The following is a 13,375-nucleotide window of genomic DNA, read 5'->3' as shown; positions in this document are numbered from 1 at the left end:
CAGGAACAGCACACTCAACACTACAGGACACGATGAGACAGTTCCTGGACCTGCACACTAACAAGGACCTTCAGAGCAATGACTGGGCAATAAACAAGAATGTCAGCACATCTCCTCCTCCTCTGCCCTGGAAATCTCTATTGATCTATGTTGCTATAACCAAGTAACACACACACACACACACACACACACACACACAGAGAGAGAGAGAGAGAGAGGGAGAGAGAGAGAGAGAGAGAGAGAGAGAGAGAGAGAGAGAGAGAGAGAGAGAGAGAGAGAGAGACAACAACACTCTGGTTGACTCTCCTTAGAATGTGCATCTGAGACAGCCCCTGTCATGAACAGGGGCAGCATGGATTTCTACCCCAGTGTCCTGACTAAGCAGCTTCCAAAGGCTCTGGTTGGATCCTTCCAAAGCATCTTATTTCCCAGACACTGTCCCTAGCCCAGTACCTTGACTTTATTTCCCTTCTGCTCACATGATTCAGGAATAGACTGTGTTGGGTCTATCAAAAGAAAACCCCTCCTGGGCCAGAGAGAGGGTTCAGTGGATAAAACACTTGATGTAGAAGTATGAAGAGCTGGCTGGGTTCAGTCCCCAGCACTCATGTTTAACACACACACACACACACACACACACACACACACACACACACACACACACACACACAGAGTAGTGCTGGGGTGGTGAAGACATGCAGAAACCCAGGACTGGGTGAATTTGTAAACTCTCAGTCCGGTCAATGACTATCTCAAAAATAAAATAAAATAAAATAAAATAAAATAAAATAAAATAAAATAAGGTGAGCATTTTCTAAGCAACAATACAGAGGTTGACCTCTAGGTTTCACATGCATATGTGCACACACACATACACACACACACAAACACACACACACACACACACACACACAAAAACCAATAAGAAACCTTCCTGTGTACCTAGAGCCAATCACCTTACCCTCTGTGCCCCTCAGGCCTGTGACATCTTCCCTGGGTGATGAGAGCTGTCCATCCTGCAGTCCCAGGATGTCCTTTCGGTGACACCTATGGCTTCTCACTCACAGCACTCCCTGTAAGTGCTAGCCCAGACTCCCTCCTGTTCTCAGGGAGACAGTCTGGCCTCACTTTCCTCTGCTCTTGCTAGAGAAGGGACACATTATTGTGTTGCTTTGTCCTGACAGGCTCACACCTGCTTACAAAGTGCTAATCTTCACCAGAGGGGCTGGTGCACTACTCAGTCCTCGAAGTAAGTCAGATGAATGTTCTGACTCGCACATTAGGGTTCTTATTTCGGGAGGCTTTGTTTACTGATCAGGCTTAGACGTGAAGCAAACACTGGCATCTCAGCATGGAGCTGGCCTCCCTTTTACCTTCAGTGGCATGGGACCTTAGACTTAGGCAAATGCACAACACAGTCTGCCCTCACCATGGACTGGAATGAGCCAGCAGCTGGTGGCTGTCAGCCCAGGACACACATGGAACATCGCCTACCTATCACCAAGGACAACAAAATAACCGTGGATGGTAGGTCATAGCCCAGGGCAAGCATGGAGCCCCACCTTCTGTGACCATGGACAAGATGCCACTGGCACCAGATCACAGCCCTGGACACAGAGAGACATGGGGTTTCCATTACCACAGACAAGAAGGTGCCAATGGCTAACAGAGCCCAGTTCTGGACACACAAGGACATCAGCTTTCCATTACTATGGACATGGATGTACCAATGTCCTGAGAAAGCAAAACACAAGACAAGCTCATACCCCATCCCCCACCCCAGCTTTTTGTTGTTAAGGACAACATGTTAATGACTGCCAGATCACAGTCCAGGGAAAGGACTGCCCATTACTATAAACAAGAATGTGTCTATGGCATCAGATCATAGTACAAGACACACAGGGACATTGGCTTGCCATCATCATGGCTGAGAACATGCCAATAGCCTGAGAGAGCTCAGCCTAGAATGGGTGCAGGAATTGTCGACCAAGGTGATCTTTTTCTCTGTTGTTGGTATATTACTATGCTGACAGAGTGTGGGACCTTGTGTTGGCCAGACCTCTCATTACTGTGACAAATACAGAAGAGGTGCCATCTTTTAACTTTATTGCTTATTTAGAGACAGGGTTGCATGAAGCCTAGCTGGCCTTGAACTCACTATATTGCTGAGGATGACTTCGAACTTCTGATCCTCTCACGTCTATCTCCTGGGTGTTGGTACTGCATGCATGCACCACCTTGGCCAGTCCAATAGACATGTTTTAAAGGAGAGAAATATTCATCTTGGCTCATGGTTTCAGAACTTTTAGTTCATGGCCAGCTTCCTACATATCTCTGGGCCTAAGATGAACCAGAGAAAGTCAAGAAGCTTCGCAGTTGCTCACCTCATGGACCAGGAAACAGACAGAGTTGGGAAGAAAGGCCCAGGCAACAAGTGTAACCTTCAGAGTTCTATCCAGTGGTCTCCTTTCTCCAGCTAGGCAACACCTTCTAAAACAGTGTCATTAGCTGAGGACAAAGCTGTCAGTATATGAGCCTAGTACATGGGCAAGGGGTAAAAGAGGATGAGTAGGGTAAATAATTCCCTATTCAAGCCATAATAAGAAGCTAGAGTCAGAGCTGAGACCCCAGGAAGGCAGCCAGCTAATGGACTTCCTCTGGCTCGCTCAGTCCCATAAAGCAGAGATGAACACTCTCCAGATGCTGAACCTTCAGCTACCTCCCACCAGAGTCCTTCTTCTCCATCCAACCACAAGCCTCATCCTAAGAGTCTGTGTTCCCTTTCTAAGAGACAGTAAAGTCCCCTTCCTTTCACATGCCCTTCTCTGCAAGCTGGCCTCCGCTGCTGTCCTTCCCCACATCTGATATCCACATCTTCTGTCTCTCTTCCCAAAGGGCACTGGGGACCTTCATATCCCCTTCTTTTGGCCTCTCTCTGAAGCCCACTCAGTTTCCATGGCATCAGAGACAGCCGGTTTCCTCATACTCCATTGACCCTACAACACAGACTGCGTGTTCCCTTCAAAAGCCCACTTAACATTTACAGAAGCTGAGCAAACACCAGCAAATGAAGCAATTTCAGAATTCTCCAAGTCTCAGAGCACCCAGGTGGCCTCTGTGCTCATAATTCAGGGTGTTTGGTCTGGACCAGGATATCCCTGCCAAGTCTCCATGGAGACTAACTCTTCCTTTCTTGCCAGAGCCTGGCAGCTGTGGAAGATGACTGAAGTCCTTTTGCTAGGGATCTGAATGCATGTCTCCCCTCTGAAGTCCATATGTAATGATATGAGGAATGTGGGCCTTTGAGAAATGATGAGGTGCTGAGAGTCCTGCTCCCATGAAGAGAGACCCAAGAGTTTGCATGTCCCATCTACTCTGTGAGAACAAAAGTGAGGAGATGTCACTATGAACTAGGAGGTGACTGAACCAGCTGATATCTCGATCTGGGACCAGCCTCCAAATCTGGGAGAGACGAGGCCCAGCTGTACAACAGTCCAGATGGGCCAAGACAACCTTGGAGCTCTGGATGCTGACTGGAAGATGCTGATTACTGAGAGGGATACAGAAAAAATACAGAACTAAGATAGAGTCTCAAAACATCTAGAAATATTTGATGGGGAGACTAAAGTGCCGGGAGAAACAGATTCTTGCAGGAAGTCTGTGCTAGCTGGGAGAGGAAACTCATTTACGGCAACAGTGAAATTGAATATAAAAGCTAACAAAGTCTGAACTCAACTTGCAAAGATATTGAAGATTCACAAGAAATTAGCATGACAGGTTAACACAATAAAACTTTACCACTTGGGAGTTTTGTAAACTGCCCCATAAACAGTTCTCAAATTAATAGAATCACAATCACAAGTACTTTTTAACATGCTGCTATTGAGAAGCCAACATATCAGCAAGTCTAGGTGATAACCAAAGCTGTCACCAGAAGCAAATTCATAGCCTCAATGCTTCATGATTGTAAAACAGAACAAAAATAATGGGAAATTCACATCAAGAACACAGGAAGAGACCAAAATATATCAAAAGTAACTAAGATGATAAAAGATAATAACAGGGCATCAATTATAAAATATTTATATCTGTCACTGGACAAGAGAGATGGCTCAGTGGCTAAAAGTGTTTGCCCCTCAATGATGCAAGCCTTGTGACCTGAATCTGATCCCTGAGACACATATAAATGTGAAAGTAGAAAAATGACTCTACTAAGCTCTCCTCTGACCACCACATGTGTCCTACCTCCCATATAATGATGACAATGATGATGGTGATGGTGGTGATGGTGATAATTTTATTTATATATGTCACAAGGTGGAAAATGATCACCAACATAGCCAGTAGTAGCTTTTCAGTTTCCAATGCTGATGAAACAGCCATAAACTTCCTGACTTAAAACAACACAAGTTGTTCAAGAGCACAAAAGTTCAAAATAAGTCTTCTTCAGCTACAGTAAAGCTTGAGGAAGGGTGGGAATGGACTGAGATGCTTCTGGAAGCCATAGGGAGTACTGATTTCCTTTTCTTTTGTAGCTTCTGGTGACCTCTTTCTTGTATTACTTGGCTCATAGCCTCTTTCTCCTTCTTCAAAGCTGACATCTTCCAGCCTCCCCTTGACTCTGACCTCCACTTTTAAGAACACCGAGCTCAGCAGGATAATCCAGGATAATCCCCTCTCTTAAAGTCAAATAATGAATGACTGTTACTTCATGGGCCATCCTCATTCCCCAACATGATCAAACAAAGCATATTTGAAGATTCCAGGGCCAAGGACCTGAGCATTCTCGTCGGGAGACTACTGTCTCTCACATTATCTACACCAAGTTGGCAGAATTCATTCTCCTTGTTTTTCTTCTCTGCTTTCCTGGGGTGAGTTTTCTTATAAGTATATTTTCTTATACTTAAAAGCAATTTTTATAAGTATTTTGTATGCTGAGCAAAAGCATGTTTAATTGTGGTCTGAGAGATTTTAAAGGGCACAGCATCCTTTCCAGGTACCTGTTGGATTGCTTTTGTCACCATCTTTTTCTATGGTCTTTTTTCCTTGCCCTCTTGTCCATGACCTGCCTGAGGACAGGACAGACCTCCTTCATGCCTGTGTCCCTAACACTGAGCACAGCGCTTTTGGCATAATAAGCTTTTGAAAATACTTCTCACTTAGGACAAACCCCTTTACAAAGGGGCCTTGGTTCTGGAAGAATGATGTGCACGCTCAAATATGCACTTTAAAGCTGAGATCCAAATCAACACAATGATATTATTTAAGCATCCTCATACATAAAACCTAATTCGGAAACAGTCTGGGAAATGCAAGCCAGCAGACAGATAAAGTGTTATTGCTCTGGCCCTGGAGAGAACCCTTCATCTGCACAGAGCCAGAAGAAGGATGTGAGAAGTGGAACCGGCCCCACAAGCCAGAGGCAGGAGCGCGTTCTGCATGGGCTGAGTGCCAGCTCTGAATAGGGGCCTCCCCAGGCTACAGACAGCAGCTGCCTCTGACCAGACCTCCCTGTTGGGCTTAGACTCAAGCCCATCACCCTGGCCAAGGAGGATAAACTTGTCCCTGCTACAAGAACATCACACTGAGATGTGGGTAGAAGCTCTGGGGGCCTTGCATGCTCCTTCCTTTCAGAAAGGAAAAGAAAGCAAAGGGCATTGCTCAGAGACCCAGTGGCTTTATCTTCTAGATTGCTTTGTTATTTTGTTTATTACATTTATTCATTCTCATGAGTCTGTCCTGAGGCTGGGGCCCTCATCTGCTGAGCCATTTTACCAGCCCAAGTTATTTTCACTTCTCACTACCCTGCAAAACATCTGACCAGAGCAACTTAAGGATGAAAGGGTCTGGCTTAGCTCACAGTCTGGGAGCTTACAGTCCACCACAATGGGTAAGGCATGGCGACAGGCACATGAAGCAGCTGGTCACAGTGTATCCGCAGCCAGGAAACTGAGAGAGGTCAGTTCTGATACTCAGCTCACCTTGGTGCCACTCACACTCGGGTTTACAGTTCTGTAGTAACACCCTCACAGATATGTCCTGAGGTAGGTTTTAAATCCAACAAATTGGCAGTCAATATTATCTACACACCATCCTTGAATCTCATGGGCTGAAGAAAAGAGTTAGACCCAACTGAGGCAGACACACATATACATACATACACACACATACACACACACACACACACACACACACACACAGAGAGAGAGAGAGAGAGAGAGAGAGAGGACACACACAGAGAGAGAGGACACAGAGAGAGGGAGAGAGAGAGAAAGAGAGAGAGAGAGAGAGAGAGAGAGAGAGAGAGAGAGAGAGAGAGAGACATCGTCATTTGTGGGAAATGATGTGGTATTTTTAAATACAAAGAGATTGTGAAAAGAGTCAACCCAGCGTCATGCCAGCTTACCATTCTTTTGAAATGATCTCCGCTATGTTACTCTGGTACTCTGAGGCAAAGTGGCCTTTCCCAGCCTGTTTTTTGCCTATAAAGGGGCACCAAGCACTCATATGTTACTCAATGAGACACATTCTGACAAATGTACCCTTAGGCAAGCATGCTATTATGCATCCCAGATGGCCACAACATCACTATGTGACAGAATCTTATGGGACCATTGTCATATATGTAATTTAACAGTGATTAAAATGTTCCTATATGGCTTACAACTCCGTGAGTGTGTGTCTCTCTGTGTGTGTATGCATGTGTGTATGTATACGTGTGTGTCTTCTTTATGAATTATACCACAAACTATTTCCAGTTAGTCGTAAAGGAAACCTCATATTAGCCAGCACCACAGATAAATTCTATTGTTTCTGGCTGTCTATTCTTGACTAGGCTTACCCGTGTTTTTTACTAGCATTTCAAAGCAGAAATGTCAAAGTGTCAGGTGCTTGGGAGCTGTGTTGTTTAGTGTAGTAGCGATGAGCAGGGGAGGCTATTGAGAGCACAACATGTGACTGATCTGAATTGAAAGATGCTCTGTGTATAAAATACACAGCAGGATTTCAAAGACTCAATACCAAAAGCAAAGAAAAAGAAAAGAGAAAAGAAGGAAAATGAGGCTGGAGAAAACGAGGTCTAGTGGTTAAGAGCACTGGCTGTTTCCCCAGCACCCACACGGAGGCTCACAACCCTCTGTAACTCAAGTTCCAGAGTATCCAATGCCCTTTTCTGGCCTCCAGGGACACCAGGCACTTACGTGGTGCACATGCATACATACAGGCAAGACACCCATCCACATAAAATACTTTTAAAAAGAAATATTTCACCCAGAGTTCTGAAGTGTTGCTACAGATTGAAATGATAATATTTGGGGATAAAACTAGGCAGGCTATGGCTGCTTTATGGAATTATTAAGGAATGAAGGATCAAATGAAGACAAGAGGAGGAATCGAGATTTTACAGATTGTGAAGCTCAGGCTCCAAGCCATTGATTGCATCACTCATCCGAGATCTGACACCTAAGGGTTGGGTGACCCAGTCAGTTGGAATCTATCTAGGCCTCATACAGGCATGGGGGAGTCCCCAGAGCATATGGGGCACTGAGTCCATCTATGCAGCGAAGACTGAGTACGCAGGCACTGAGTGTAGCCAAGCAGTTTGTCCTGAGCATGCAGGGCAGCTAGGAGAGGGCTCTGGAGCCAATCACACAGAGACTGAAGACCAAAATCCTCAGGGGGAAAAAAAAACAACTCAGCAATGAGTTCAATAAGTTTTCATTTATCAAGAATAGACTCTTCTCCTCACATGATACATTTTTACCACTGTGTCCCCTTCCTCTGCTTCTCCCAGCTCCCCAGCTCCTGTATTCTTCAGATCCACTCCTCCTCTGTTTCCCTTCCAAAAAGAGCAAACCTCCGAGAGACAACAGCTAAACATGACAAAATAAGATGCAATGAGACAAGGCAAAAGCTCTCATATTGACGCTGGACAAGGCAACCCGGTAAGAGGAAAAGAGTCCCAAAAGCAGGCAAAAGAGTCAGAGACACACCCACTCCTTGTTAGGAGTCCATAAAAACACCAAGCTAGCATCCATAACATATTGACAGAGGGCCTGGTGCCGACGCAGGCAAGCCTTGTGCTTTCTGCTTTAGTCTCTGTAAGTCCATGTGAGCCCTGCTTAGTTGGTTCAGTGGTACATGTTGAATTCAGTAATATTTTAAGATTTAAGATTTATTTTATTCTCTCTCTCTCTCTCTCTCTCTCTCTCTCTCTCTCTCTCTGTGTGTGTGTGTGTGTGTGTGTGTGTGTGTGTGTGTTTTGTATGGTCATTTGTGTGTGCAGTTGTCCTCAGAGGCCAGAAGAGGGAGTCAGACCCAGTGATGCTAGAGTTACACATGGGTGTGAGCTGCCTAATGTAATGCTGGGAACTGAACTCTGGTCCTCTGGAAGAGCAACAACTGCTCTTACCACTGAGCCATCTGTCCAGGCCCAAGTTTAATGTTTTATCTTCCAGTACTGCTCATGTAGTTATTATATAACTCAAATCACACAAGTAGGCACTGTATACATAGTAAAGCCCTTGCCTCACAACAAAAACCAAAAGCAAACAAAACAATCTGCTCTCAAAGATAGACCTAACAACCCTAAATAAAACACTAGCAAATCCAAGCTAAAACTATACAAAAAGTTTAAAACACTTTCAACAAGGTAAACTAAATGCAGGCAGAGTAATACTCTGATTGATTGATTGATTGATTGATTGATTGATTAATGGTTTAATGTCAATTAATCCACCATGCTAGCAGAATAAGGAAAAACATATTATATAAATGATGTAGAGAAATATGATATAAAACCAATATTCATTCATGAGTTACAATGTAAAATTTCAGTTTACTAATATGGAAAGGAATTATGTCAACTTAACAAAGAGATTCTTTTAAAAAAAAAAACTCATAAACCTTCTTGAAACCTCAGGGAAAAAGTTTCGCAAGACTGGGAATGTGTCCATACAAATAAATATTGGAAATCCTACTGACAGTCTTGGAAAGTACAATAAGAAAAGTAAACATACAAGATAAGAAATGTAGGACGGTGGCTGCTCACGGCCAGCCTGATTGTGCAATGTGCTTCATTCCTAGAGCTGGTAAACTGGGTTCTGTGAGGTCAAAACACACAAACCTAACCACTTCTTGCAATAACATCTTGGGAAGTGAAACTATTTACAAACTATTTACAGGTAAATTAAATATATATATATATATATATATATATATATATATATATATATATATATAGCTGAAACAAAAACAATACACTTGGGGCCCAGTGAGGTGGCTCAGCAGGTAAAGACACTGCCACCAAGCTTGGGCTTGGTGACCTGAGTTTGATCCCTGGGATCCACGTGATAGACAGAGAGAACTGTCTTCCCAAGGTTGTCCTCCGACCTCCACAAGCAAGCATCCTCTCTCTCTCTCTCCCTCTCTCTCTCTCTCTCCATACATGTGATTTAAATTTTCTTATGTAGGTTTGAGTACAAATCAAAAACACTTGTACTGGATCTGTACACCAAGAAGAATAACATTCTGAAAAAAGAGAAGTAAAAGAAAGTGCTATTAACTGACAGGTATACTGTATTCATGGATTTAAAAACTCAACATTGCAAAAATGTCAGTTCTTCACAAACTTGGTCTGTGAGTATAAAGCAAGTCTAATTAAATTATCAGAGTGATCTTTTTAGAGACATGGGATGAATATTAAAAGCCAGGTACTGCTTCCTATTGAGACCACATAGATTATTAAACATTCCCATAGGTAGGAACTTGGGTTGTTTTCAGTTATCCTAAGATGTATATGGCACATTAAAGGAACTAGGATAGCTATACATATAACATGCAGTTATAATGATAATTTTGAAGAAGAAAAAACATGATGGGAGTCACCGCCCGAAGTACATAGCTCTAGACACCAAGCTGTGAGGTGTAGCCAGGGCTCTGTGGACAGCAAGCATATAGCCCAGGTGAGTGTACCTGGACATAGATGGGGACCCCAAGGTGGATGTGGCTGGCTATGAGAGAAACTGCCAGCCCTGATTTGGGACAAGTATCTGTGAGGTGTCCTGAGAGTGCCACCAACCCACTCTCTGGCTTTTTCTAGATGCTGTCCAGAGTAGTGTGAGGGAGAACACAAGCCATACTCACAAGTGCCCATGGGTGGAACTTGACTGTGAGCAGCACGTGTCCACCAGAGCTCTCAGCTTCTGAGCACCCAGCCTCATTAGCTCCCTCAAGCCCTGCAGCCTTCCAGTGGCCTCTGCATGGGTCCTGGGACTCCCTGCTTGGAAAACTCTTCCTCAGTGTTTCGAGCCCAACTTTAATGACCTCTTTGCTAAACACCAGCCCAGGGGATCCAATCCCCTGTTCCTCTAGCCTCCACAGGTGCTACATACACATGGTACACAGACACACATGCAGGCAAACACACATATATGTAAAATAAACGTAAATGAATCTAAGAAATCAAACCTAGTGAAAAGATCGGGGAGGGTGTGAGGGGGCTGTGATGAGAAATGTCAGTGAGTAATTAATGTGGCTGCCGGGAAGGCTGGAGACAGTAAGGAGACCTATGCAAATCGCTCTGTCCCAAGCCTCATGTACCCAGAAGCCAGACATGCTGAAATCAGCCTTGATACATCTCACTTCTCATCATTGAGAACACCCGTGTACCCTACGTGGTTCACTGCAGGGTCTGCACGCTATCACCAACCACCTCCATAACCACCAACAGCACCATCACTATAACCTCCATCACTAACACCACCACCAAGCTAAGCAGAAAGTAGACTCACTGAGTTTGCTTTTGGGGTTAAACAACTGAAAACAACCCATGTTCTCAGCTTCAGGGGATTGTTAAGTAGTCTGTGTGGCCTCCGTATGAAGCGATGCTGAGCCGGGACTTACAACACAAGCCCAGCCTCTACACATCAATACAGTTAGGACTCCAGGATGTGTTTTTGAGTGAAGTATGAAAATTATAGGGTGGTAATTACAGGGTATGTTTCAAACACACATATGTAACATTTTTAAAGAAAAGGGAGGAATATACAAACACCGCTTTATACTTTTTCTCTAAGTGCATTGAAGTTCATATCGACATAGGGAATGAGGTCTAAGCAGGTTTATAGTCACCGTCCCCACAGAGGAGGCGAGGCTCAGGTCCAGAACTTTGCCTAATGTGTTGTTTTTGCATGAATATATTCAAATGATTACAAAACTGTACAAAAGTGATGGAACTATTGAAATTAGACTTTTCTTTTTCAGAGATAGAGAATCTTCTGTAAAATCTTTTAAACTGATCCCGGTGAAAAAAAAAAGAGGCCTGAAGAGAGACAGGCAGATGTCTTGCACAACCACCTTGTACAAGAGTCCAGATCTGCCCAGCATCTGGGACCAAAGGGAGCAATGTTACTGGAGCATAAGAGAGAGAGACTCAAAGGAAATCCATTTGTCTGCTGGCTAGACAACTGATGGATGGGAACACACTAATGAACATGTACCCACAGCATACACACACTCAGACCCATGCACCTATGTGATACCCACAAATAGTCACCAACTCCAGAATGAGAAGCCAAGGGAGCTTAGGTGGGGCCCCCAGGTACATTGAATGTACACCCCAAAGTTGGAAAGTTAGTTCTCAGAGTCATTTGCTGGACCTCTGGGAGGGCAGTGAAAGTTCATGGGGGAGAGCACACCATAGCATTCGTGGCTTTATCTGAAAAGGAAGAAGGTTGAGTTAGGATGCTTGCTCTCTCTATGTGATGATGCAGCAGGAAGGCCCTCACCAGAAGCTGGCCAGATACTGCTGCTGTGCACTTCAACGTCCAGCCTCTAGAAGGCCAAATCAAATAAACACCTACCTTGTATAAACTACCCAGCCTCGGGTATTTTGTTATAGCAACAGAAAACTAAGACAGACATGCACACACATATACATTCACACACAGACATATCAACTAAGACAGACATACACACCTACAACTCACACACAGAACAAACACTACTTAAGACACCCAACTATTACCCCGTGGTCTCACATACAGCTCAACACACATACAAATACACAATCACACCCACTATCTGAATGCACACTCACACTAACACGCAAGCACACATGTGCTTATCCTCACAGGGCACACATGCACACACGCACACAGTCAGAATTCTGCATAAACCCTCACGGCCAATGCAGTGTGTGAACAAGTAGTGGCACCTGAGTGCTCCCCATAGTCCAAGCAAACAACAGCTGGGGAAGGTAGCTGCCCTTCAACACATCAAGGGAAGATGTGTTCCCTGCCCATCAGTCTTACTAAAGCTCTGGTGTGCAGTGCCAGGCAGATGCTCCTGACATCCAAACAGCAACCCCAGAAGAAAGCATCTGTGAGACCATCTGTCTCCCATAACTATGCACTTTTATGGGCACAGAGAGCCCAATGTTTGCACCAACATAATCGGACAGGAGCCAGTGCCCTGGGGCTGGAGGAATGAACCCTTGTGAGAGACACTACAGCAGAGCAGAGGTTGGTCAGCTTCTGGGCAGAATTCTAATCGGTATCAGCCTTGAGCCTGAATCCTTGGTGTAAACCCAGCACCTAGAAGGAGGACTCCCACCAGGTAAGAGAGGGGGAAATATAAAGCCTGTGTCCAGCCAACCTGAGTCCAGCACAGACCCCTGCTCTGCTAGCATGGGCAGACAGCCACCCACACTACGGACGTAGGTTCCTGACCTCAGCAACCCCCTCCCATTGTGTACTGGCAACCACCCCAACAGAGAGGCTGTGAGCTTCTCTACAGAGACTCAGAGCTTGGGGTCCAGGAGTCCCTCTGGCACTCTCAGGAATCTTGCACCCAACTAACCTACCAGGCATTTATCCCACCAGGATCTCCGTGCAGAGAGACAGAAGCTCTACCTATGAGTTTATGACAGCCAGGATTTGGAGGCTGACCGTTGCAGGGGCTTCCCAAGCCAGGCTGTACCATCTGCCCACAGTGCCGTGAGCATGCCAGGCTAGCAGCCAGGGTAATGGAGCCTCTGTGACCTCGTTCTCTGTTCTCTGCGTGGCTACGCAAGAGAATCGCTAAAAGAGGAATCAGAACTGTCACCCGCCTGCTCAGAACCCTCCGGTGGCTTCCTTACCATGTGACCACCCTCGTCACTATCCATTTCTTTCTCAGTCTGGTCACAGAGGTCTTCCTTATGTCCTTGGCACACTTCAGCTTAGCTCCTGCCTCTGGGCCTTTGCACCTGCAGTTAGTTCCATCTGGGACAAACATCTCCCAGAAGGCCAGGTCTCCGTAAATGTTTCCTCTTCAGAAGGACTTGGCTTACAAGTACCCTCCCCCCGCCCCGTTATGCTCTGTCACCCTGTTCTGT

The 13,375-nt window shown here is 45.1% G+C and overlaps 1 protein-coding gene across 2 annotated transcripts in view; it reads right to left on the bottom strand.

Moving 5' to 3' along the window:
* Adamts2 (a disintegrin-like and metallopeptidase (reprolysin type) with thrombospondin type 1 motif, 2) overlaps positions 1–13,375 on the bottom strand; it is a 205,489-nt gene that overhangs the window by 155,782 nt on the left and 36,332 nt on the right. The window contains exon 1 of one of the 2 annotated variants that reach the window (XM_011248901.1): positions 13,139–13,180. The exons of the other annotated variant lie outside the window; for it this stretch is intronic. Within the exon in view, the coding sequence (XP_011247203.1) occupies positions 13,139–13,165 (27 nt within the window). The 5' untranslated portion in view covers positions 13,166–13,180. Of the gene's footprint in view, positions 1–13,138; positions 13,181–13,375 lie in introns of those variants that run through there. 2 annotated transcript variants of the gene reach the window in all.

Source organism: Mus musculus, chromosome 11 (genome assembly GCF_000001635.26).
Source record: "Mus musculus strain C57BL/6J chromosome 11, GRCm38.p6 C57BL/6J".
Classification (NCBI taxonomy): Eukaryota; Metazoa; Chordata; class Mammalia; order Rodentia; family Muridae; genus Mus; species Mus musculus.
This window is presented reverse-complemented; position numbering and strand designations above follow the sequence as displayed.